This window comes from Fukomys damarensis, unplaced genomic scaffold (genome assembly GCF_012274545.1).
Source record: "Fukomys damarensis isolate Sample0158 unplaced genomic scaffold, DMR_v1.0_HiC HiC_scaffold_28, whole genome shotgun sequence".
In the NCBI taxonomy this organism is placed as follows: Eukaryota; Metazoa; Chordata; class Mammalia; order Rodentia; family Bathyergidae; genus Fukomys; species Fukomys damarensis.
Genome location: NW_022900940.1, coordinates 17,857,287 through 17,885,210, shown reverse-complemented (window position 1 = coordinate 17,885,210; position 27,924 = coordinate 17,857,287). Strand labels below are relative to the sequence as shown.

The 27,924-nt window shown below is 34.5% G+C and overlaps 1 protein-coding gene and 1 non-coding gene across 5 annotated transcripts in view; both read left to right on the top strand.

Annotated features, from left to right (window-relative positions):
- Golga4 (golgin A4) overlaps positions 1–27,924 on the top strand; it is a 114,443-nt gene that overhangs the window by 34,004 nt on the left and 52,515 nt on the right. For all 4 annotated transcript variants that reach the window (XM_010629696.2, XM_010629695.2, XM_010629694.2 and 1 more), the window contains 10 exons: positions 1,337–1,402; positions 6,165–6,479; positions 9,008–9,055; positions 11,397–11,453; positions 12,071–12,169; positions 12,543–12,675; positions 14,334–14,521; positions 15,050–15,133; positions 16,885–17,032; positions 27,632–27,810. In XM_010629696.2, the coding sequence (XP_010627998.1) occupies positions 1,337–1,402; positions 6,165–6,479; positions 9,008–9,055; positions 11,397–11,453; positions 12,071–12,169; positions 12,543–12,675; positions 14,334–14,521; positions 15,050–15,133; positions 16,885–17,032; positions 27,632–27,810 (1,317 nt within the window). The remainder of the gene's footprint in view (positions 1–1,336; positions 1,403–6,164; positions 6,480–9,007; positions 9,056–11,396; positions 11,454–12,070; positions 12,170–12,542; positions 12,676–14,333; positions 14,522–15,049; positions 15,134–16,884; positions 17,033–27,631; positions 27,811–27,924) is intronic.
- On the top strand, positions 25,355–25,460 carry LOC117283661. Its single transcript, XR_004514691.1, has one exon. It is a non-coding gene; the product is annotated as a U6 spliceosomal RNA (small nuclear RNA).

Genomic DNA, 27,924 nt, shown 5'->3' with positions numbered 1-27,924 from the left:
AGATAGTTAATTTCTGTGTTCTCTCAACCTTTCTTCCTTATGTAACTTTAAGGACTTTTTTGGATTGATAGAATTTTATAACCTTTCGAGGGAGGAGAAAATACTTAAAAGCTTGTTATTAATAAGAACTTAAACATATTACCAAAATAAAAGCAGTAATAGTGGTATAAGAACTCTCTTCTCCCACCTCATATCCACTACCTGGTAGTCAACAATAACTCATTGCCATCCTGTTTATTACCACTCAACTTGCACACTTCCCTTACCACACCCTTGCCACTCTCCCTACACATGCAGCCCACCAGCCTTTGGATATTTGGAACATATTAAAGAAATCTTACGCCAGCTGTAAATGTTTTGGTATAAATCTCTGAAAGATAAGACTAAAATATGTAACGGTACATTTACTTCACCTAAAAATTAATTTCTTACTGTTAAGTACCTGATACATATTCGAAAGTTTGAGAACACTTTTGCCAGGCTGAATGCCTTCTCCCCTTATATTTAAAACAAGTTAGGTCAGATAATTGGCATTTTTTGTCAGCTATAGAAGTAGGAAATAATATAGTTCTTAACTGCCAAGTTCTTGAAACAGTGGTGGGTGCTGACTTTGCTGAAATGCTTTTGCTTAAACCATGGAAGCTATTTTATTATGAGCTACTTCCAAAGTGCTAACAGATTATAGTTAGACACTGTATTAGGAATGCAGTAAAAATTTTTAAATCTGAGAGAATCACATATATTATGAAATCTGTGATGGAATCAGAATGTTTCTGGCTTGGAGCATTTGTCATAGCAACAGAACAAAACAAAACTATTACATGTAGAGGAAGAGATTTTTAATTTAACTTATTCTGAAAGTGATTATAATAATTTCATTTAGATTGCTGGCTTCAAGTGAATGAGGCATTTCCATTTCTTGTTATCAAGATGTTTTTTATAGCTTAGCGTAACTAATTTTAATTTGAATATAACTATTGTAGTGAACAATTGACATTACTTTTTCTGGATCATTTTCTATTTGAATGAGATTTGCTAATTGAATCCTTGTTACTGATTTTTATTGTGGGGAAAAAACTGGGGACGTAATGGGAAGAGGTATGCGATAAGCTTGAGATAAAGTTTGTTACATACTAATCTTTGCCATTTAGCAAAATGAGTTTTCTAAAATCCTTACCGCATTAGTTTTGCCTTGCATGAAAACATTGTGATTAATGGATAATTACTAATTTTGCTTAATACATAAGTTGCCTAATAGGTCTTGGTACCTAGACTTTGTTCTTAACAGTTTTAATGCTTTAGTTTTCTGTGCCTTTTACATTTCTTTCTTTCTTAGAATGCATCTACCCGTGGCACAAAATCTCCCGACAGTGTTAATGGAAGTGAACCAGCCACTCCTCAGGTATGTTACTGATACTAATATTTAAAAAAAAAAGTCATTTCAGAGTATTGAGCAATCTATAGTAATCATTAGCATGTGATTGCATTGAAACAATGGTGTCTAAATATTTGAAACTATATACATACATACATATATATATATATATATATAGAGAGAGAGAGGTTTGTTCATAATTTCTTTCGTTCTTTCATTCTTTCTTTTCTTTTCCTTCCCTCCCTCCCTCCCTTCCTTCCTTTGTTCAGATCAAACTTGGGACCTTGTGCTTGCTAGGCAGGTGGTGGAACCATTGAGTTAAAACCCGAGCCCTGTTCGTAGTCTTTTGGGGAAAACTTCTACTTGTACGAAAGATTCCATTATCCTCATTTTAAAAATTAATGATAGTAAAGTGAAAACTTTGAAAAAACAAAATCTGATTTTATAGTTGTAAAGGATTAAGGAGATAGCCATTGGACAGACACATTGAGTTGTGTAATATGAAGAGGAGTGTGAAAAAAATGAGACTTCTTTGTTGTCATGCAGAGTATTTTACTATGGCAGAATTAAGGTTATCCTTGATTTTAAAAAGTTACGTGGAAAGTGAGGCTCAAATGACAAGTTTTGGACCTCTTCTAAAAAAAGAAAGAAAATCTTAATGATACTAGTGTCTGAAGCAAATGTGTTTATGTTGGTTTTCGTGATGCCTGTTATCAGTAAAGGTTAAGGTTCAACTGAAAAAATGTACATTAAATACCTAATTTGTAAAAAGCAACATGGCAAGGATACAGAAAGAAAATGGAGTCTGTTCTAAGAGCATTGAAGTCTCTGGGGTAAGGGGGTTTGTGCAGCAGACACAATAGGAAAACTCCCTGAGGTCTAACACATTTAAGGTACTATTCAAAGTATTTTATTTGTTTGTTTGTTTGTTTTTGGTCCTGAGGATCAAACTCTGGTCCTTGCACTTGCAAGGCAGGTGGTGGCTGAACCACTGAGCTAATCTCCCGACCCTATTCTAAGTATTTTAAATGCTTTCAGCTCATTTAATCCTTACAACAGTCTTATTATGGTATTATGGTAATGCCATTGTCCCCATTTTGGATGGATTCATCTGAAAGGACTCTTCTCCCCTTTATTTTCTTGTGTCCCCGCTCACCTTCCCTATCCTTGCCACTTGCCTTTCCATTCTAGAAAGGAAAAAAGATCAAAGACAAGGATAAAGGATATATTCTGTTAGGAAAAAAATAACTGTCCCAAAAGTTTCTGTCCAATAGATTTTTTTCTCACAATGTATATCATTACACTTAGATGGCTTCACTCTTAGCCAAAAACATCTAAAAAGAGCTAATTAAAAAAATACATAGTTGAAATGTAACATCATAGTTTAATACACATACAGAAAACTTTACATTCATTTTATAAATATTTCTCAGAAACAGATTACTAGCACCTTTGGAGCCCTTGTTGTAGGTACCTCTCTAGTCCTTTCAATTCCAGGGATAACCACTATTCTGGCTTATAACATTAAAGGTTAATTTTCCATTCTTTGAACTTTATGTAAATGGAATTAAAAATGGGTACTCTCCAGGTGTGGCACACCTGTACTCCCAGCACTCGGGAGGCTGAGGCAGGAGGATCACTGTGAGTTTGAGACCAGCCTGGGTTATATAGTGGGTTCCAGGTCAGCCTCAACTACATAGTGAGACCCTGTCTCAAAAACAAAACAAACAAAACAACAACAACAATAACAAAAAATGGGTACTCATGTGTCTGGCTTCTTTTGCTCAGTAGTATATAAGAGTTATCTTTTTTGTTGTTTATAGTAATAAATCATTTTCATTGTTGTCTGGTATTCCATTGGTGAACAGGATTATTGTCTAGAATTCTATTGGTGATTACCTTTTTAAAAAAATTCCTTCTGTTGGAATTAATGAGAGTCTTGAGTTTGGGGTTATTTTGAATAATGTTGCTGTGAACTTTTAGTTGTCCTTTACTGATTGGTCATATTTACACATTTCATCAGTATACATTTGGAATTGTACATACTGCTTCAGAGAAGGTGTTTGTGTTTAGCTTTAATATAAATTGACAGATTATTCTTTAACAAATGTTGTACATTCTCATCAACGCTGTGTATTTTCTATAGGTTTAATTTTAGCTACTCTGGTGGATGCAGAGTGGTACTTCATTATGGCTTTAGTTTGTATTTGAAGAGGTGACTACTTTACCAGATCGTATTGTTACACTGGGTGTGGTAGAAGGGAAGATTAGATATCAGGTGATAATATTCATTGAGTATTTACCTCAAGTCAGTCATGGTTTTAGATATTTCACATATATTAATATTTTCACAGATATCCTAAGAAGGGAATATTATAGTTATCCTTATCATATATAGGTAAAAATAGAGGCACAGAGAGGTTAAGTAACGTGACCAAAACCACATCACTAGTAAATGGTAGGGTTAACACTTGTATCCAAGAAGTTTAGCTTCATAGCCTGTGCTGTTTGCTCTTATATCTATAAAAATCTGCTACCTAAGCTTTGATGACATTCTTTCTTTTTCTGTTTTAATCTCCTTTTTCTATAATGATAATGTTAGTTACCATTTGCCATATTGTAAGCACTTTGTATGTATATTAATTCAGTCTTTGTGGCAACCATACAAGGTACATGGAATTGCCATTATCATCTTTATCCTCATTTTACAGAGGGACAAATAGAACTAATGAGGTTAACAAACTTGCTTAAGATCATATAGAGGAATAATAGTGGAGTCACGATTTGAACTTTGGTAATCTAGCTTGACAGCCCACAGTCTAAATCACTCTCCATTACAAACTTACTCCCAGGTATGACTCAGTGGTAGAGCACTTGCCTAGTTTGTCCAAAGCCCTGGCTTCAATCTCTAACACCAAAAAAAAAAAAAAAATTAACTTTCAATCATAGATGTGGTAGCTAAGTTTGTGAGCATATGAAGATATGTGTGTTTGATAGTGTTCGCTAGCTTCTAGCAGACCCTAACATATCAGCTTTTTCTGCTGTTTTTCAGAATTGCTTACCTGTTTATCCTAGGGCAGTGATGGTGAACCAATGGCATTAATGCTGCAATGGGTTGTTGGTGTCATTGAAAGACCTAAAAGGCTCAGCATCATGGACCTAGAGCATTTTAGGGGACAGTTTCTGTTGTGAATTGAAAAGTATTTTTCACATGGGTCGGGAGTGATTGGTGATTAAATTAACAGTTAAGTGTTTGAGCATGAAGGTTTCTTCTCTTCTTTCATACTTCCTACCCCCCCCAAGATATAAAGGTAAAACTTACACACTATGAAAAAAGCAAAAAAGCACAGAAAAATATAAAATCCACCAAAAATCCTACTGCTTAGAGACACTTTAACTTGTTTGTATGTGTTCTTCGTCTGTTTTTCATATATATACTTCCACAAACACCCTTAGACTATGTGTGTGTGTGTGTGTGTGTGTGTGTGTGTGTGTAACTAAAAATGAGTATTTAATAGTATAGCTAGAGCCTCTTTCTTCTATTTATATTACAAACTTGTGTGCATGTGAAGGTGCTCTGTCATGTTATCACTTACTTCCACCTTGCCATATACTACAGTTAAATATCTAAAACTCATAGTAAAATATTTGTTTTGATTTTTTCATATTGTATATTAAAGAGAACATTTTTGTTTTCTAGTAGTCTTTGACTACATATGACCTTAGTCTCCCCTGAGCATTTCACTTCTGGCCTCTTTTTTTTTTTGTGGCACTAGAGATTGGAACTTACTGAGGGCCTTGTGCATATGAGGCGAGCACTCTACCACTGAGTCACCCCCCTCCCCTTGGTGTCTTTAAAATCTTCCCAAGTGACACACAGTTGCACTAATGAAAATGAGTTTATATGAAACACCTTTTATATACTGACTGCTGTGAGCTGAACCAAATAGTCTTGCTTAAAACAATTAGTTGATTTATGTTGTATTTTTTTATTGTTAATTTAAATTAGAGAAAAGAACAGTTCTTGCTTATCACTATTTTTAACATCTGGCTTACCATTCTGTGCAGAGGATCCCTAACTCATGCTGTTCAACTGTTTTCCATGATTGTTAATGCTTATTTTTTTCTCAATCGACAGAATGGTTAAGTAGGGCAGAGTTATATATCACTACTCAACTTTGGGTCATATTCCCTTTTTAATCAATACCCATTGACTCATTACATATTATGTTCGCCTTTCTCTCATTTCCCTATTTTTGGTTGAGAAGAAAGATCAAGAATCACCACTTGGGGCTGGGGATTTAGCTCACTGGCTCTGCCGCCTGCCTTACAAGCCCAAGGACCCAAGTTCAATCCCCACTACCAAAAAAATCACCACTTAATAAAGACTTTTCAGATGAAGTCTTCTTGGATTCCGTCACACATTTGATAGTATGTATCCACATTGTAGGCATTGGGCAGATAGTGGTGATGCCACTTAAGGATCTTAGAGTCAAGTGGATGAATCCTCACAACACACCTATGGGCTCAGTGGGGAAGAGTGGCTTCCTTTTTTCTAACAGATGTGCAAACTGAAGGAAAGTGACTTAGTAGAGGTTTGTACTGCCAGGTGACAGACCTGAGACCTACACCTTACTCCTCTGACAGAAATAACTAGTTGTCTTTTGTTTTTCAGAAAAAAAAAGTGTGAGGATATAAATTGAAATTTTTAGAGCTTTTAGCAGTTTATTGCTGGTAATGGGGAATGGGTATATTTTAACCCACATATTCTGTTGGGTTTTGGTTGCAGTCAGGTGATACACAGAGTTTTGCACAGAAGCTCCAGCTCCGGGTGCCTTCTGTGGAGTCTTTGTTTCGAAGTCCAATAAAGGAATCTCTATTCCGATCTTCTTCAAAAGAGTCTTTGGTACGAACATCTTCCAGAGAGTCCCTGAATCGACTTGACCTGGACTATTCTGCTGCCACCTTTGATCCACCCTCTGATATGGAGAGTGAGACAGAAGACTCAATGGGGAATTCAAGCAGTCTCAACAAAGAACAGTTGATTCAGCGACTGCGAAGAGTAGAGAGAAGCTTAAGTAGCTACAGAGGAAAATATTCTGAGGTAAAAGCATGACTATTTTACCTGTACAAAATTTTCTTTCTCTGTTCTATCATTCATGATACTCTGCTGACCTTACTTCTGTGGTTGGTTGAGCTATTGATGCCCTAGATACCCTGATTACTAATGGTGGGTAGGCTGTGGCAATACCTACTAGTTAGACTTTCAGTGGTACTGAAGCTCTTTGGCAAGACTCTTGGTAAAATGCTGAAGATTGTCACCTGTAACCTTCTGGTTCTCAGGTTCTGTATCCCGTCAGTCTTATCCTATAACATGAGTAGTTTCAACCTTACATCCAAAACCAAACCAAAACAAAACTTTGATGAAATATACACAATATTTTCTTTAAGGTATAAGGTGCTGACAGAATAGAAACTATAAGCCTTATGTGGAGACTGGCTGGAACATAGACATGTAAACAAGGTATTAAAGCCATATATCTCCTGATGAGCTTGTAGAATCAGACAAATTTTTCTTTAGAATTTTTAAAACTTTTTCTATTGAAGTTATTAATGGCCTTTAATTTTTTAATAACTATGTTGTTTTCACTAACCCATATGAAGCTTGCCAGCAGAGTAAATTAGTATTTAAGTATGACAGATGCTGTGAAGTTTGTACGTACATACGTATGTATATATATATATATTATGTATTTCTTTCTTTCTTTATTTGGTATTGGGGATCTGACTCAGGACCTTTGCGCTTGCCAGGCAGGTGCTGTGCTGCTGAGCTGCATCTCTGACCCAGAGTTTGTATTTATAATGTCATTTATTTTGTACTGTCCTTATAAAGTCTATGTTAATTAGCTCTATTTTGTAGAAATGACTTTAGAAACTCATAAAGATAAGTAACTCAAGGTCACACAGCAGTTGAGAGAGTATGGATTTGATTCTAAATCAATTTGTTTTTATTATTCTGTGCTATCTCAAAGTTAAGTAGTTTAAGGGAAAAAAAAAAAAAGAGCCCATAGGCTTTGTCTCTATTTCTCCTTAGCACTGTAATTAACTAGGATGAACTGGTGTTATGGACAAAACATAGTTCTTGGGTTACTTTTCCTGCCTACTCCACCTTTTTTTTTTTTTAAGCACTCCTGTCATTTTTGGTAATAAGAGAGGGCTCCTGGTCTTAGGTAGATTTTTTTGGGGGGATGTGGTACTGGAAATTGAACTTGGGACCTTGAGCTTGCAAGGCAGATGGCAGCTCCACTAGCTAAATCCCTGGTCCAGTTTTTGTATTAAGTCTGTTGCTAGACTTGTCTTCCTTTGCCATCAGTAGTGGCATTTGGGGGCACACAGCAGCTTTCCAAGAAAAATGGCAGGCCTCATAATAGGAGGTGCTTCCTCCTGAAGCTGCCACCTGACTCGTCAGAAATACTAGTACTTCTAAAGTAGAGTTCCAGTAATTCATTGGAGCCATGTGCTTAGTTTGTGGATATGTAATGTTTAGAATTTACATGGTTAAAACTTTTGTTAATCCATAATTTTATCAAGTTGTGCAGGGATGTTTACCCTATTTAGATTAAATCTCTCTTTAGGACTTAAATTAAAATTTCCATGTGTTGGTTATAAGCTTCTTTCCTCAGATATTTGCAGAGCCATAGTGACAGATCTTGAAACCAGAAGAAACTTCTAGAGATCAGTTATCTGGTCTAGTACAGACCAAAGCAAAAACTTACCTGGAATCCTCTTTAAAACACAGATTCCTATTTCTTTACCCATTGTAACCCAATTCTTTGTCAGTTTGACTTAGAGCTCCAGAATTTCTGTTTCTAGCAAACTCCCAGGTGCTGATATAGTCTGTGGCTACATCATGTAGTTTGAGTAACCTTATGCTTTTAGGCGATATCTTAGTTACTTTCTCATTGCTGAGAGGAAATACCTGACATTCATAAGTTAAAGAGAAATTTAATTTAGCTCACAGTTTGTAGAGGTTTAGTCGGTTGGCTCCCAGGCAAGGTGGAATGGTAAAGTAAAGGTCATGGTAGAGGAGAAATAGAACATGGCCTGACAGGCAGGAAGCACAAGACTTCCTTCTTCTTTCCCTTTTTATTCCATCCAATCTGTAAGCCTATTGGTTGGTGCCACCGACACCCAAGGTGGGTCTTCCCTCTTCAGAAAATCCATCAGACATATCTAGAACTATGGTAAACCAATTGGTGGACTAATCCAGCACCACATCCATGATCCAGTCACTCCCAAAAGCCTCATCTATGAGTGCGTGAGGCTGTGGGGGAACATCTAGATATAAGACATAACAGGAAAGTTGGCTTCCATCCTTACCTATGAAGTAGGTCCTGAAATCTAAAGTCATATGGAGATTCAATGTTGTGTAGTCAAATTACATTTTATATTTAGAAATATATTTTCCATGTTACTTTTACTTGATATGCATTGAATTAGGTTGTAGGTTCAAATGTCTAGAAAGGATCTTTCAAAAATTTTTTTTACTTTTAAAGAGATAATTTAGAAGAATTTAAATAATCAGTTGCATTTATTGAGTAATACCTAATGCTATTGATGACTTTATTTTAGCTTGTTACAGCTTATCAGACTCTTCAGAGAGAGAAGAAAAAGCTACAAGTAAGTGATTTATTGAGCCATATAATTATAAAATTAGAAAATACTTAATAGAAAGATATTTCTAACCATTCCTTTGGGGGGGGTAGTGAGGATTTAACTCAGTACCTTGTACTTAGGAGGCAGGCGGCAGTGCCACTGAGCTAAATTCCCAGCCCTAACCCTTCCTGTTTAAATTTTCCATATGATCACTGTATTTAACCCATTCTACCATTACTGGAGATCTTGATAAAAAGAGGAATGAGATAGCCTAGGGATTTTTATCTCTGTTGTGGAGGGGCTTCCTTGAGTTACAGATCCTCACAGTGTTTAATAAGTTTGGATTTAAGCCATATTTGCCCCTTTCAAACTCATTTCCTAGTATTTCAGTCTGCAGGACGTTTCTTCTTTATTTAGTAGTAAAGAGATAACCAACATTCTTTCTTTAATTTTTTTCTTTCTTTAGTTTTTTTTGTTTTGTTTTGTTTTTTTGAAACAGAGTCTCACTATGTAGTTGAGACTGACGTGGAACTCACTATGTAGCCCAGGCTGGTCTTGAACTCACAGCGATCCTCCTGCCTCAGCCTCCTGAGTGCTGGGATTACAGAGATGCACCACTACAGCCAGCTTTTCTTTAGTGTTTTATTTTTTGTGTTACCAGTGATCAAACCAAGGGCCTTGGGCATGCTAGTCAAGGGTTATTCCACTGAGCTGTATTCCCAGCCCGTATACCCAATTTTCTATTAATTTTCATCTGAGTTCTGATTACAGGCATGCACCACTACAGCCAGCTTTTCTTTAGTGTTTTATTTTTTGTGTTACCAGTGATCAAACCAAGGGCCTTGGGCATGCTAGTCAAGGGTTATTCCACTGAGCTGTATTCCCAGCCCGTATACCCAATTTTCTATTAATTTTCTTTTGATTCTTGAATATGTATCTCTGATGTCTGCCGTCATCTTTGTGTTTTGTCATTATAACAGGGTCCAAATGTAAAGCATTCTTTGTATTAGGTTAGTAGTTTTCAGAGGCTGCTGCTTGTAAAGCTCTTGGTTAAGTATATGGGTATTCAATCTATTAAAACTCTTCTGAGAGACTCATCTTGGGCCATGTGATTATTCACACATCAGAGATAGGGGAAATATCCACTCCAGTTCAAATGGTGCCACCAGTTTGGTTTCTTTGGTTGTGTGTGTGTATTAAATACAGTTTTATTTATAAAAGTTATTTTGAACAGTTTAACGTTTTGTGCTATTGAAGCTAATTATGTAGATAGAAGTTGATTTATTTGTAAAATGAATTTTGGTAAAAATTTCCCCAAGTATCTCTTCTTCTCTCCCTTCCACCCACTCTCCCACTCTCCCACTCCCTATCTCATTGTCTCAAATATAAAAGATATTGGAGTCAGAATTCAGTGATTTACACTCCTTTCTATATGTGCACATGTCCGTGTGTGCCTGTCTAGACTCCTTTTTCTTAAATATACTTTCAGTATATCCAGTGAAATTAAAATTGTAAGTACTGCTAACAGTTACTAATGCCGTTCATACTCTTTAACATTTGTTGAGCTTTTACTATGTGCTAGGCATTGTGTATTTAGTTCTTGTCCCTCTCATGAAGAAACTAAGGAAAAGTAACTTGTTCATTGTTTCAGTGTGTAAGAAGCAAGTGAGAGAAGGGGAATCACCAGCTTGCATTTAGCCTACAGAGCATGTGCTTCTAAATGCTGGACTACAGTTTCTCACTTTTCTCAGCATTGCATCTTTGTGCATTTAAAATTTTGTATTTGACACCAGGCAAAACCTGTATTCATGGCTTTAGGGGGGAAAAGACTTTGGTTTCTATTTAGTCACTTACATGACCCTCTAAAAACAACCTAGGTCATATTCCACTGATCAGAAGCAGCTACAATATGGGCTACTAATTTTTTTTTCTTGAGGTAGTGGGGATTCATCCTAAGGCCTCACATATGAGAGGCATGCACTCTACCACTGAGCTATATCCCCAGTCTTTATTTTTTGAGACCAGGTCTCACTAAGTTGCTCAGGCTGGCCTTGAACTTGCAGCTATTCCAAGTTTCTGGTTATAGCTGTATACCACCAAGCCAAGCATGTCTATGTGTTTTAATAAATGTATAGTTAGTTGTGTAACCACACTCATAGACAGAATGTAGAGGGGTTCTGTAATATCATGAATTAATTTTCAACAAAATCTCAATATGTTCACATCCTTAACTTATTCAGTCCTGTCCTCCATCTTCAGGTTATTTGGATAATTGGTTATGGTATTTAAAAATAATTATTAAAAAACATTTCTTTTGCATTGCTGTTCTATGCAGATGTTTAATCAGCTGTTTTTTTAATTAAAGGGTATATTAAGTCAGAGTCAGGACAAAGCACTTCGGAGAATTGGAGAATTAAGAGAGGTAAGTTTTAGTGATTAATATGTCGAAAATAATAATTGTTTCCCGTATTTGTCAGAATCATTATACATGGTAGGATCATTTTATGAGCATATAATTAATTATGAGGGTAACTGATCAGTCTAGCCTCCAAACTCACAGATCAGTTCTTGGAATTTTTATTTATGTGGTTCTTTTAAAATAAATATTTAGTTTTAGATCAAGTTATTTTATGGGCTGGGGATTTAGCTCAGCGGATCGGTGGCCTGCCTTGCAAGTACAAGGACCTGAGTTCATTCCCCGGTACCAAAAAAAAAAAAAAAAAAAAAAGTTTTATGATAACACAAAGCAGTATGATGTTTCATAGTTTTATCTTCTTTGTTTTTCTTTCTGCATTACTGTTATCGATTAAGTAATTATCACAGCCCCAGAAAATACACATTTTCTTCTTGACTCTTTAAATTCATTAAGTAAAAAGATCATTATTTGTTGGTGTTAATGACTTAAATGTTGATTATCCTTTATTATTGTCGATACTGTATCATAAAATATACACAAATCTATATTCATGTTTTTAAGCTTTAAAAACTTTAGTTTGTATTTGTTGTCCTATTTTGAAAATAACTTCTAAAATCTTTTAGGAGCTTCAAATGGACCAACAAGCAAAAAAACATCTTCAAGAGGAGTTTGATGCATCTTTAGAGGAGAAAGATCAGTATATCAGTGTTCTCCAAACTCAGGTAAAAGAGTAAAGATGTGGAATTTTTTAATAAGAAAAATAAAGGAGTTTTGATAGGCTAAGGGAACCACATTTTTAATATACATTTATATGTGTGTATGTGTAAAGCGATGGAGAGGTAATTTAAAAAACTGATTTTCTTCTATTTTAAGGATGATTTTTTTGTTTATTGTATCTTTTTACTATGATATCATATAAAAACCAGTTGTCTTGGGAATAAGCTTTGTATGTGATTTTCCTCCCAGTATAGTAAAAAGCAGTATTGTTTACTGTAGCCCCTTAATGTTTTAAAGAAAGTACTTCTGCCATAGTTTGTTTTTTTTTTTTTTTTTTTTTTTTTTTAAATTATTTCTAAATGACGTACTTTTCTCTAGGTTTCTCTCCTAAAACAAAGGTTACGAAATGGCCCAATGAATGCTGAGGTACTAAAGTCACTCCCTCAGATGGAACCACAGGCTGAATCCTTCACTGAAGAAGAGAACATGGAAGGTGGTATAGAACCAGAAGGTGAGTTTCATTTTGTCAAAAATTTAACATGAAAACTAGGAGAAAAGAGAGATTCTGGGATGTGAGCTGATGGAACTTGGCTACCATAGGAATAATCTGCCTTTGAAAGTAATATTTCCACAAAGATGCAGAAGTGTTTTGTTTTTTATTCTTTCTTGTCTTTCAGGAGAAAATAAATAATTGTATATAGTACCACATTTTCTTTCTTTTTTTTTTTTCCTCTTTTTATTGAGTTTATTGGTACATTTTAGGTATATAGTACAGTTACATTCATTATTGGGATCTTGTACCTTTACGTGACAGGTCTTGATTCTCATTTTTTCCCCTTGTCCCTGCCCTCCCTTCACCCCCCGCCACATTTTCATTATAACAAATTATTGTTACACTTTCTTGGTAGCAGTAGCTAGATATGATATAAACAGGTCAGCTTTAATAAATTAATAAACATGCTAATTATATTTACAGAGGTATTTTAGTTTTGTTTTTTAACTGGGTAAGAATAGCCAAATATTATCTTAAAATTCAATTATTGCTTTCCCTATTTTTTGTCTTTGAGGTACATAGGAAAATTTTCACTTTTAATTTCCTAGACTTTTCTCTCAGACAGACTTACAATAAACTTTTGATCTGGTCAAAGCCTGCGTAAATTGCTGAGCAACTAGCTATCTCAACAGCCTACTACTAGGGGTCCTAAACTGAAAATTTCGCTCAAATGTGGGGAGATGCAGAAAGCTTTGCTTAGTAACACTCTTCATAGAAAGAGATTAAAATGTGGTTAGGAAGAGCACTTTATTAATCCTTTTCAGATGGAAGCTAAGACAAAGTGGATAATTTTTTTTGTTTTTTTTGAGACAAGGTCTTGCTGTGTAGTTTGGGCTGGCCTTGAGAGCTCGCTATGTAGCCCAGGGTGGTCTCAACCTAATGGTGATCCTCTTTCCTCTGCCTCCCAAGTGCTGGGCTTACCGCCAGATACCACTATGCCTGGTGAAGAGGATAATTTTTAATAATAAAAAGCGATTATCAAACTTTCTTTATGGGTAGATTAAATTAATGTTATTTAGTTACTGTGCCATTCCAGGAATGGGTTGAACCACCAGAAAGGTGACTGCACTACTCATCATTTTCAGCAAAATATCAAATAAGTATTAACATTTCCTTATTATCTACCTGAGTTGTCCTGTCTCTTTTTGATCTGGCTCATAGTATAACCAGGATTTTGTTTAATAAAACACTCCTGTAGCAAGGTGTGGTGGCATATGTCTGTATTCCAGCACTTTTCTGGGCTAAGGCGAGAGGATTGCAAGTCCAAGTCCTGCCTGGGCACTTTAGCAATGCCCTGCCAGAAGCTAAAAAGTAAAAAATGCGTTGTGGATAGATCTCAGTGTGAAGGCCCAAATTCAATCCCCAATAACCCCCTCCCCCAATAAATAAACTCTCAACCTATGTGCACAAACACATGTACACACACACATGTACACACACGTGTACACACGCACGTTCCTGGGGCTGGGAGTATAGGTCAGTGAGAACATGCACAAAGCTGTAAGTTCAATTCCCAGCATAAAAAAAGAAAATAGACTTTTGCCTACTAACAGAAAAAATTAGTCCTTGAATTATATTTCTTACTGATTGTTCTGCTTATGCTGCTTTATTGGTAGTGGGAGATAGTGCTTCTGCTAAAATACTGGAAACACTTCAGCAAAGAATTAAGCGTCAAGAGAATCTACTTCAGCGTTGCAAGGAAACCATTCAGTCACATAAAGAACAGTGTACGCTATTAACCAGTGAGAAAGAAGCACTGCAAGAGCAACTTGATGAAAGACTTCAAGAATTAGAAAAGATGAAGGTAAAAAAAGCAAATGAGAGGGCTGGGGATTTAGTTCAGGGATTCCGGCACCTGCCTTGCCAAGTGCAAGGACCCAAGTTCAATTCCCGGTACCAAAAAAAGAAAAACAGTTTTAGGGCTGGAGATTTAGCTCAGTGGTTCCACTGTCTGCCTTGCAAACTCAAGGACCTGACTTCAATTCCCAGTACCAAAAAAAAAAAAAAAAAAAAAAAAAAGAAAAAAAGAAGGAAAGAGCAAATGGGTTTTCTTCTATTTAATGACGTAAAGCTAGACCCACAGGCTACAGCATACCCTGTACCACTTCTGAGAAAAGCCTTCTTTCATTCTCCATAGACAGGATGGAGAGAGTATCCTTGTTTGGGCATTAAAAGGCCCTGGGCTTCATAGTATTTACTTTATTTCCAAGACTTCCTATGTACTTTTCTTCTACTAGATTTTTAGATGTATCTGAATTAGCTAAGATTAAAGAGTTCTTACATGAGGAGAACCTTTATTAGAGATGGAAATGAATTTTTAAAAATTTTTTAGGATCTTCATATGGCTGAGAAGACTAGACTTATCACTCAGTTGCGTGATGCAAAGAACTTAATTGAGCAGCTTGAACAAGATAAGGTAAAACAACAAACTTATGATACTAAAATTTGTCAGAGGACCCCAGAATTCATTTTACAAAGCAGTTGGAAGCATTCATATTCCTGCTTTCCCAAATTATTGCCTCTGTTTCCAGGAAAAGTCTTTAAATTTCTAGATTTAATTACTAGCATTAGTTCTGTATCATGTGAAGCTGATTGTCTGTCTATAATTTCTTGATTCCAGTCAGCATTTTAATAAATAGATTTGAATAATTTTTTCCAAGGAAATCTATGTTTATAGTTCATATCTAGTTTTTAGAGAAAATTTAAGTTATAGTGAAAGCATTCTAAATATGAGTGATTTCAGTGTATTCTTTCAGATATTATGGGGAACGAATTAATCTGTCAGAGAAGTTGCCTGGAAAGTAAAGAAATGATAATGTGTATATTACCATAAGCAAAAATTTCTACAAATGGATTTCAGAGTATGTATGGAGACTAGAGGATTGAGAAGGGGATGAGTCTTATCCTTGGTGGTTTGGAATTGGAACGGCAATATTGACCTGTCTTTCAGCCTCAAGTTCTTGGGTCCTTTTTAAAATCTACTCCTAGTTTGTTCTACACCATCTGTCATTTTTCTTAACGATGGCTTACAGCTACAGTGTTTTATATATCTTTAAAACAAAGTGCTCTTTTTATAAAAATATAGCCACATTATCATGATTACATCTAACAGTTTAATAATTTTTATACAACTTGATATCTAGTTTCAGATTTCCCTATTCATACATTTTTTTTTATTATTCATGATCCAAACAAATTTCTTTCATTGCAATTGATCAGTCTCATTCTTAAGACTCTTTTTACTCAATGGATTCAAGTGTCCTCTCTTTTTCTATTGTGATTTGGTTTTTGAAGGCCTACAATTTTGTTTTGAAACTTTTTATTAACAATGCTTCCCTGACTTGGTTGTGATCTATTAATAATAGCCATCTGGAAGAATCGTACTGTAAAGCAGGGCTCAGCAAACTCTGTAGGTAAAGTAATCATCTTTTAAGATCATAAAATAGCTGTCGCAAAGTCTACACTTTTCAAGAAAAAATTTGAACTCCATTTTTTCTTAGTCCCAAATTATTGATTTATTATATAATAATTTGGCTATCTTTTTCCCTTTAGTGACCTTCATTCTAGTGTAGATTATCCACAGAGAGGGAACAGAAGCAACTAGCAAATTGGAGGAATGGGGTGCCTTACTGACAGTAATAAGGAGGAGTAGTGGTGGGACTGCAGACAGTCACAGGAGGAAAGAGAAAAAACAGGTAGATCCCATCCTGCAGTCTTGTCTTGCTCCATCCAATGTGGCAGCAGGAACCATACCCTTTGAGCAGTCTCCGGGATTATCTGCATGTTACAGGCTGGCTTAATAATTGTAGTTCATTATGATTCAGAGCCAAGTTCAGAAGGCTGTATTTTGTTCATTGTAAACTAATAAGATGTGGAAAATTACAGCACAGTTATAGAAAAGTTATAAAATAAATAGTTCAACTAAAAATATGTTTTAGTGCTTAAAAGGTTAAAGTTACTATTAAAATAATTTTTACTTTAAAAATACCCTGGAACCATGCCAGGTAACTAAGGCACAGAGCAAAACATGGACTCTATTCCTGAAACACTGAAATAATTCTTATGCTGTACTTAGAAATATTTCTATGCCTTTTGAATTAAGTTTTATCTGTGCTTGATGATGTAGTTTTGTTATACAAATGCTTTAGAGTCTGCACTTCTGTTCAGGGAATGGTAATAGCAGAGACAAAACGTCAGGTGCACGAAACATTGGAACTGAAAGAAGAAGAAATTGCTCAACTTCGTAGTCGAATCAAACAGATGACCACCCAGGGAGAGGAATTACGGGAACAGAAAGAAAAGTCTGAAAGATCTGGTAAGAACTCAGGAGTTGTTTTACGTTGAAGGTCAAAAGTCTTGTAAAGTGTTTTCCAATTGTCTAAAAATTATATACTGATAAAAATGCTTCACTGTAGATACTTTTATAAGACAGCAAACTGCTCATTAGAGAGGGTAGGGGTCAGGAACCTATGGCCTGTGGGTTAAAGCTAGCACATGTTGGGCTATGTACCAAGGCTGAAAGTGATTTTTATGTTTTCAAATGGTTCAAAAAAGAAAGAGTGATAGAGCTTATAAGTTGCCTCTAAAACAAAATAGTAACATTTGGCCCTTTATGGAGAATATTTACTGACTATGGTCTTAGGGTATCAAAACTCAAAATTAAAACTTAGGAACCTAAATAGGTATTGTATGCTGCTTATTAAATAACAGCTTCCTTCTAGTTGCTCTAGGGTGAGCAGAAAGCATAAAGTGTAGTTCACTTTGAAAGGGATAATGAACAATTCAGTGTCATATGTAATATGTCATACCATTATGTTTTCACACAATATGTACTAAGTTGTAAAGATTAGAGGGCCATGTAGTGCAGTGTGATGAAGGATTCACCAAGGTACAGTGTTGAGTAATGCTGGAAAAGGAGACATGTTAGAAAGAGGAGGGAGCAGGGTGAGCAGATCATTCAGGTAAAGAAGCTTGTGAGTTTTGAGTTGGGCCTCAAATAATGAGTAGAGTGTCCCTAAACCAAGAGGTAGGGACAGGAAACATTTTAGTTGCTACAAGACCAGAAACAGGTTGCAGTGATCGTAGAGAGTGTGTGAATCAATTGGAAGTCATTTTTGCTAAAGTGGGAAATGAAGTTGGGTCGTGAAAGAACTGTTAGAATCTTAAAAGGTGAGTAGCTACATTTGGACTTTGTTATACAAAGCAACAGAAAACCAGTAATAGGAAATGTAGCAGGAGCTGTTTTATGTAGAAAATAAATGAAGTGGAAATCAAACTTGGAAGTAAAACAGAAGTCCAGATTTGAGAGACTTAGAATTTTGGCTACTTTGATTAGGATGGTGGTTCCAAGAAGGAGAGGAAAGATAGAAGCTGTAGAATTTGATGTTTGATCAACTTGAAAGGGCAGATGATCCAGAGTTTTGAGCTGAGAAGACTAGATGAATAGAGTGGAGTTAGAATAGGGAATCTAAATGGGGAAATTGAAGATTGGAATCAGATGATGAATTTGTTTAGGAACTTTGATACGGTTATAGCTTTTCAATTCAATGAAATTGACTTGTAGGCATTTGGAATTAAGAAACTGAAACATCTTTTAGCAGTTATTAAATTGGGGTTGACTTCTCCAAATCTGTATGAGAAGCTGATTTCTCCAAAAAAGTAATACTTAAAGTTACTGATAGTAACAGCCATTGTGGTTGGCCCTTGCTGCTGCTGCTGCTCCTATAGCCACTATTAATAATACTATTAGCACTTATTTTAGCAAATCTTTGTTATCAGTGCTTTATTTGTATTTAGTCCTTATAATTCTATGAAATAGTACTAATGTTCTTATTTTACAAATAAGACTTAACACAGAAGTTATATAATTTGTCTGCATTCATGTACAGTGTGTTAGGTATGTAGTTAGGATTTTGGTTCAGGCATGTGGTTCCAGAGTCTATGTTCTTTTACCATAGAAGCATTGAGTTTGGTAGAGACAGATAAAGGAGAAAAAAGAAATCATCATAAGGAATCAGGAATTTTGAATATTTATTTGGGGGATATAAGAGATATTATGGTAAGTAGAGAAGGCAGGGTGAAGACTTTGAAAAGGTCTTTGAATTTGGTGAGGATTTGATTTCCAGGGTACAGTTTTGAGAATTGATTTTAGAAACCAGATTGTAACATCTTAAGGAGGGAAATAGGTCTGGATGAGAGAGAAATGGTTATTAACATCATCTGTGTTGATAAATTTTCTCCATCTCATTGCAGTTGTTTTCTGGATAAAGTGGTTAGGGACTCTATAAAAGTATTCTCCTAAACCTAAAGAAATTTCCCTTCAGAAAAAGTTAATGGACAGCAACCTTCAGAATATAATCTCAGAAGACATTCTTGAAGCAGCTCTAGTTGTGAAACACTTTTAAATGGGTTTGTTTTGAGTGAACAGAAAATCCAGTCTCAGCTTCTCGTATATTTTTAGAGTTGCTTTTTGTTGACTCTTGTAATTGGTCAGGAGGAAATAATATTGGCCAGGGGATTAAATTATTTTTTTAAAATTGGATATACTTTACGACGAGGTAGAAACTGTTTGAATAAATATCAACTTGAAAAGGTAAATGATGAAAAGGTAGGTAAAGGATGCAGTTAATTCACAGTGTGGATGAAATTTACCCAGATAACATTTCAGTGAAATCTTTAGTAATACAACAACTTTCTTTGATTTGCATTTTTAAAACAGATTTATTTTGTCTTAAAATGTAATTTTTGTGAAACTGTGTGCACACATGCGTGCGCGCACGCACACACACACAGAGTCATGTTTTGGTGCCGAAGGCTGAACCTAGGCTTTCACCTGTGAGGCCTCACATATGTATTCTACCACTGAAATACACTCCCTGCCTTAAAACTATTTTTTTGTAAATATTTGATAGCCTTAAGTTGAGAAACTTTTCCTGTTAATAGTACTGTCAAAAGATTAAATGAATTAGGATTTAAATTGTTTATTATATATATTTACTTTAGAAACCCTTTACAGTTATAAATGCTTTGATAGTTTAAGAAAATATGTTTATAGTCGTAATTATCAAGCACCGTGATAGAAAGTTGTGACAAACTGGCTCCATATTAAAGGTAATGCATTTTAGGTCTATAATGAAAGTTAGTTTTGCATATCAACTGAATTTCATCTAATGGTCTTAAGTGAACGGAATGATCTTAAAAAGGTTCTTAATTCAAATATAAAGTATAAATACCAATTAAAAGAAAAATTCTGATAAGTACTAAATAAAAGAAAAAGTCAATGTAAAGGAAGTAGACTCTATAAATAACTTCTGAATATCATCTGGCCTTTGGTGAGTTAAGTTGAATAAGAAGTTAAAAATATTTGTCTTCCTTTTTCAGAGTTCAGTCTGTTTAGAGATTTAAAATTTAAAGGCTGAACACACACGAGATAGCCACAAAAAGGAAATAACTTTACAGTTTGCTGTTCTTAGGATTTTAGAAGTATATATATCTGTGTAAAACTATTATCTGAGAAAACAAACTTTTAATGCATTTGCAACATTAAGAAATTGAATTCTGATATTGTTTGTAATTCTTGACATATGAATATATAGACATAATTATTTTGACAATTATGGAGGTCAAAATTGGGTAAAGAACATGTTCCACTACTTTTCCTGAAAAACAATCTATTGTAGTGCTTCATCTATTTTTTGAGACAAACTATGATGCCTCCATATGCTGGAGGACAAAGTAAATATACCTATGTCTGATTTTAAAAAGAATAATTCTGTCATATATTAAAATGTGAATATTGTAATATACCAACATCAGGATGCTGTATCAACCTGTAGTACTTTAATGGTTTCCCCTCTGGTAGAAGCATGTTTAAATCTGCTCTCTAGTGTTCAAGTGTTTTTTGAAGGATGATCCAGTAGAACTCTTGTTAAAATTATTATTATAATAGATAAAGAAAATTTAAAAATGTATTTGTTACATGCACTTTATTACAACTGTTGATTTTATTTCTTTCTAGGTGTTACTTAAGAATAGGTGATCGTATCTTCCAGTAATGAAACTTTAAATTTAGAAAAGTCCAATGATTCAAGTTCATAAATGCTGTATTTTAGGTGCTAGAAAATATTTCTAATTGTGTGAAAAATTATATCCTCATTGCAACACCAAGATAGACTGCAGTGTTACCAGTGTTACACTGTGTCTTGGTGTATGTGTGTATGTGAGTGAGTGAGATGCTTAGCTCAGGGTAAATTCTTACCTTTAAACAGACTTTTAGGTTTTTTGTTTGTTTCCTTTGTTAGTTATAGCCATTACCAAAAAAAAGAACCCATTAAGCCTCTCTCCATTAAAAATGTTCTTGCCTCCAATTGTGCAGAAATATTCCATGCAGAGATATTCTGCTTGAATTAGGAAAGTTTCCAGAGTACACTAACTTTCATAAGCACTGTTTTCCTTTCACATACCCTGTCTTTGCTGAAGTTACATGTTTTAAATAATTGGCTGCATTTAAAAACTTGGATTAACTCATAGCATTCTTTGCTTTTTTATTGTCAATGTTGTGTTTGTTCAGGAAATAAACTTTTTATTTCTTTGTATAGTATAAGCCTGATATAGAAAAGATACCCAGTAGAACATGTTTATTTGATATTTGAAGGATCTTTAAAATAGTTTATGTTTAAATAATGTGTAAGATTTATGTATTTTATATGACAAACCAAAATCACATGTGTATTTAAATGCTTTTGTTAGTTGCTGTTAATTCATGTAACGGTTTTCTTGGCGTTTTAAGTCTCACAAATCATCTTATTTTTGTGCATCCACACATGCCAATAAGTGAATCATGGTGCCTTTCCCAAGCCTTGTATGAACAGGACTGGGGTAAGGGCCCCCCGCCCCCGGCCTTATCATGGTTCTTAGAAAAAGCTTTAAAAGAAAATTCCATGTTTCTCAGGCAAAAAAAAAAAAAATAAGAATTAAGCTAAACTTTATAAGTAATATGTAGATGTTTTGGCACTAAATATCTGTTGGAAAAATTATTTTAAGTGGATTTTAAATTGCACTTAGTCATGTTTCTGATAGTGTCACTCACCTTTATGGAAAGTATCAGCAACTAAAAGAATACATTTCTTTGGCATGGGATTATACCTCCAATTTAATCAAATTTAATTAGCTTTAGCTCAATGTTTTCCAAGATTAGCCTGATGTTTTAAAAGTATTTCATAAATTTGTATGTAAGAAATACACAAGAATTTAGATACATTTGCAAAGTTTTGAAGGTCAAAGCACAGTTAATTAATAGAATGAAGCATATATATATATTTTTTGGGGGGGTACTGGTGATCGAACTCATGACCTTGCCCTTGTGAGGCAGGCATGGTGACACTGAGCTAAATCCCAGGTCCCTTTGTTGATATTTTAGAAAATGGCTTAAAAAGATTTGATATTTATTAGATCTCTGAAACCCCCTATTTATATGTTTGCCACACCATCTGGTTCATGCCGCTAGATGGCAGTATTTTATTTTTATGTAAGCTGTAGACAGTACACAGCTTTCAAGCTTTTTCATCTTTGGAATCTCTTTACACTTTTAAAATTTATTAGCAGTTTCAAACAGCTATTTTATGTAGATTATATCACTGCTTATTGTGGTAGTAATTAAAACTAAAAGTATAAAAATGTTGGGTCCATTTACAAAGTAACGGTTATAAACCTACTATATGTTAGTATAAGTACTTTTATGACATACACGTAGGGCCAGGTATTTAGCTCAGGGGCACCACACTTGCCTGGCAAATGCAACATCTTCAGTTTTGATTCCTGGTACCACAAAAAAAAAAAAAAAACACCAAAAAAACAAAAAACCTATATTTTCTAAAACAAAAATCTGGTAGGAAGAATGGTCTTGTTTTATAATTTTGTCACATTGTTTGGTATAAAACAAGACAGTTGAGTTTTAATGCCATTTCTGCAATCTGTCATCACATGTTATTTTGGTTGAAATATATGAAAAAAATCTGCTCTACACAGGTAAATATTTGGAAAAGGGTGGCCCTCACAGTTCCTGTGAAAGGGCCCTAGGACTGCCAGAGTCTTTAGAGCACACATTGATAATTGCTACTTTGGATTTTTAAATTTATTCAGAAAGGAGGTTTGGTGATTGGATGGGAATTCTAATAAGCAAAACTTTTTTCGTTCCTTTTCTGTTAATTTGTACTTTATTCATTTTATAATACTACCTGTTTGTTTTTTAAGTCTAATGCCACATGCATTTTCATAGCGGCCTTTTTAGAGGGTGAAGGTGGCTAAGATAAAGACTTAAGCATTGGTTAACTTGTTCTTTATTTTTATTTATTTATTTAGGATTAGCAGTTAATTTGGAGGTTTGTAGTCATTCCTCATTCTGCATCCTTATTTATTCCCTGCAATGAGAATAGAAGTTGGTTTTGTTACCCTTATTGTTGACATGTTCTCTAGGACAGAGTAACAAAACAGTGATGCTATGTGAAGCATCAGAATTCTGGCATTTGTTATTACAATTGATCTGGATGCATAGGTTGAGGAGAAGAAAAGGTGGTGGAATGGCAAAATCAATGCTATATTCCTACCTTTGTCTAACAGTACTTTTATTTCTCCCCTCTTTGCTAGTTTAGTTTTCTTTTTTGGAAATATTTTCTGTATGTCATCTAATACCCAGCATATTATTGACAAGTGGTAAACATCCAGGAAATATTTGATAAATGAATGGTTGGATTATTTAGCTGTAGATTATCAACCTTTCTCATTTAACTCTTTAAGCATCGTCCATTTTTATAATTTCCATGAGTGTGAGCAAACCTTATTTTAAGTGGAAAGTGAGAAGCTAAGCAGTAAAAGTCTTGCCCTGTATTTTAATGAACTGACAGGATTATATTTAAGGTTGGTTAAACTTGTGCCTACAAGTATTTTCAAAGTTTTTTTTCTTTAATAAAAATTGCCTGAGATACATTGAATTTTGCTTTGGAAGAATACGGTGTGTTCTTGCAACATTCTGCGGCAGTTTGTGCTTAGCTTTTCTGTCCAGTGTGAATCCTGACCGGTTTTCCTGCACCTTCTTGCATGTTGGCAGACTTGTCAGCTATGGTGGATGCATGCTTTCTTTCTCCTGCTCATTTACCTTTTGTTGGTAATTGAAAGATAACTCTGTGGATACTCAGAACATACTTCTTTAGTACTTATAATTACAGCATTCTCACTTTGGAATGAGTAGGGGATTCATTTTTAGAATATTACAGGTGTGAATACCACTGTTTTGTGTAATAATTGCAGGGTCAGAGATGAGATGCTTTTGGTTACTTACGTAGACTCTCTCACTGTGTTCTTCTCAGTTATCAAAATGAGAGTCACTATTGGAGGCAGATTTCCTATGAAGGAGAGGCTTGTTTTGTGATAGTATGGGATCCATAATGGGTTTGAAATAATCTTTTATATATGTGATTCTATGTCATGTGCTTTAATGCTTTTTTAGAGTTTCTGACATTCCCTTAAAACAGAATGGAGGTAGAAAATAGTGAGTTTTGGTTTTTGTTAGAGGTATAATGTGCTACATTTTGTTGACAGAAACAAATAGTAATCAACTGATTCTTCTGGTTTATATATGATCAAAATATGTACATTTATGAAGATACCACATTGAAACATAGTACTGTAAAATTAATAGGCACTAATAAAATATTTTTGAAAAGTTCTCCCATCAAACTTCTATATTTAAGTTGATTTATCACGTGAGGGCAAATTTGGATGCTCCAGTTACCGCGTTTGAATGAGGATATTGAATTCAAAGACTTCTTTCAATGTGTGAAATTTGTCTTTCTTTTTGACATAGTAGAGGGTTAAGTTTAGATGAAAAGTACGATGGAGCAAAAAACTTAGTCTCAGGGCCAGGGATTTAGCTCAGCAGTTTGGTGGCCTGCCTTGCAAGCTCAAGGACCCGAGTTCAATCCCCAGTAACAACAACAACAAACAAAACAAAAAAACTTAGTGTCTTTTAATCATTATATGGTGGATAATCAGGTGACTTAGGAAAACTAAAACCAGAATATAATAGGATATTATAAGATTTACTAAGTGTGCTTAGCAAACTTAATTATTGGAAGGTTTTATTTTAATAGGAATTTAGAGCATGGACTTTTTGCTTGAAAGATGAGAAAGTTATATATAATATATATAATTACTTATACTATGCTGGATTCTAGAATTTAAAAAATATAAACAAAATTACTTGTTAAATAATAGTAATGGAAAAGTGCTAAATACCTAAGCATCAAAAAAATTACTTCTTTTCCATATTTAAATATTCAGCACAAATTAAGCAGTAAACACTCTTATAGAATCTCCCATAATTATTTTATTTTACCATTTTTTCCCATTAAATTTATTGGTACAATGAAACAAACAGTAAAGTTACATTTATCATTGGGATCTTGTGCCTTTACATGATATATCTTGGTTCTTATTTTTTTCCCATACCCCCGCCCTCTCTTCACCTCCTTCATGCTTCCATATTTTACCATTTTTAATTGAGGGAGTTAATTTCATGTTATTAAAATGATTAGTTACTTCTGTGTGCTTATTACTAGAATTTATAGTAAAAGAATAGTTAGTGCTCACTTTGGCAGCACATATACTGAAATTGGAATGATACAGAGAAGATTAGCATAGATCCTTCATAAGGATGATTCCCAAATCAGGAAGCATTCCATATTTTAAATAATCAAGCATACAAGTAGAAATATCTACTGAATTATCTTATATAAAAAACCTAAAATATAAATAAAAAACAAAATAAAAGATAGAAAATAGGAAATGGGGGAGAAGTCTTTTGCAAAAGGAAATGGAACCAAGAGACAGAAACAGAAGGAGAGGAAAGGGATGAAAATACATTAACACTATTAAAATGTGTTGTGTACAGGTACAAACTCCCCATGAAGAACCAGATCATTTTGTATTACAAACATATACCAATAAAAATTAAAAACTAAAACACTGTAGAAAGAATAGCTAGTTTAAAAACAATTTTAAAAACATTTAATTTTTCAACATTCATATCTAAGGATTATCGTCTTGATGGTTGTAGACAAATTATAGTAAATTTAGATTAAGAATCTTGAAAAATGACTTCAGCTAATTAATACTCTTGAAATTTATACCATATTTGAGCATCAGTTTTACACCTTAAAATATAAAATTAATGAATTTGATAGATTTATTTTATATCAAGATTTATGATTGCCATAGAAATTATTATTTAAACTGAGAGCTAAATTGTGTTTCTCAGTTGTTGTCAGAGGTCAGCCTTTTTCTGCCCTTTTCTGTACCTAATTGAATTTACCATTAAGAAAATGCTTTAGAATAGGTGTTTGTCTTCAGGTATGCAATTCCTGTGCCCATTCTTCAGTGTCTTAAAACCAAACTATGGTTAATAGAATTCTTTTTTCTTTTCTTTCTTTTTTTTGTCTTATTGAGATGCTCTGGGTTGAGATTCCCATACTTCTTATACAACTAGGTCAATGAACTGTCTTTCCTGAACATGTTTCTTGATGGGATTAAAACCTTGCTTGAGCATTGACTTTTATTTATAATTTATCTCCATGTAATGGGAAGTTTTCAACTCTGTCACAACTAAAGGAAATAGTTTAGTATGAAAGTAGCAGGATATATTCACAGGCTATCATTATGCTAATGTGTATATATATATAATCACATGTACACACGAATCTGTGTATACACACATACATGCATACATAAATATCGATAAACATAATATATGCAGTTTTAATGCCAAATTACCCAGCTGTTACAGGCATCCTATCTGGTTTTGTTAGATGCTTTGTGAGCTACTTGGTCTTCTTAAAGACCTGACTGCTCTAGCTAAGGTGATTATTTTTGCTGGGCCTGAATTTCTACTTATTTCACCCAAGAACTCCCTACTGATAGTGCCTTTTTGTGTATTGTTTAATCAGGTAGTTTTCTTTATAGTCAACTGAAGGCAGCTCTAACTTTAAACTTATACAAGTAAGTTTCAGTTCAAAAGTACAGCACACTTTTGGGAAGCTGAGGTGGGAGGATGGAGAAGCCAGTTTGAGAAACATAGACCCCTTTCTGGGAACAGGTTGTGGGGGAGGGAGACAAAAAAACACAGTACTATGTGTGATTCAGTCAGTGAATGCTTTTAAAAAAAAGCAAAACCTCCTTTTTTATTATATGTTTGAGAAGATTTTAAAAGAATTGAAAGAATAGTGTTTCCATTCTTTTTTTTTTTTTTTTTTTTTTTTTTTTTTTTGGTACTGGGGATCAAACTCAGGACCTTGGGCTTGTGAGGCAGTTGGCAGCACCACTGAGCTAATTCCCTGGCTCCATTCTTAAATATATCCCAGTGAGTATACAGTATTGTTGCATAGTTACTGATGATAAATTAAGAACTATATAGCAAAGAAGCAGTTGAAATTATACAATACAGAAGTAGGTACATGTCTTTCATTCATAAGGACACTGGTAGAGAAATTGAGGAATCTTTAATATTACAGTATTCTGCTTCACAAGTGCAAGGACCCGAGTTTGATCCCTGGTACCAAAAAAATCCAAAAACAATCCCCCTCAAAAAAACCAGAACAGTATTTTTTTCAGACTTCTGAGCTTAAACTCATAAGCAGTCTTAATATCTTAATCCAGAATGTAACAAAAATACTTGTTTCAGTGACTGAACAATTCTTGTGTCTTTATTGAACACTTCAGAAGTATCCCTTGGCTTCGAACAATTATGTGTTTTTTTAACCTGTCTTGCTACAGCTGCTCTTAGTTCCCATAAGTTGAATGTACAACACTTTAGCTCAGTGATAATATTTCTTGAGATACTTGTTTTCTATTGTTTTAATTATAGCTTTTGAGGAACTTGAAAAGGCCTTGAGCACAGCCCAAAAAACAGAAGAGGCACGGAGAAAAATGAAGGAAGAAATGGATGAACAAATAAAAGCTATTGAAAAAGCAAGTGAGCAGGAACGCATCAGTCTTCAACAGGAATTAAGTCGGGTGAAACAGGAGGTTGTTGACATAATGAAAGTAAGAATAATTTTGGACTGAAGTGATCTACACCAATTTTGAAACTTAAGTTTGCGTTTTTGCTATAGTTTTTTTAGGGAAGAATTGATTTGTATTTCAGACTTTCATCACTTT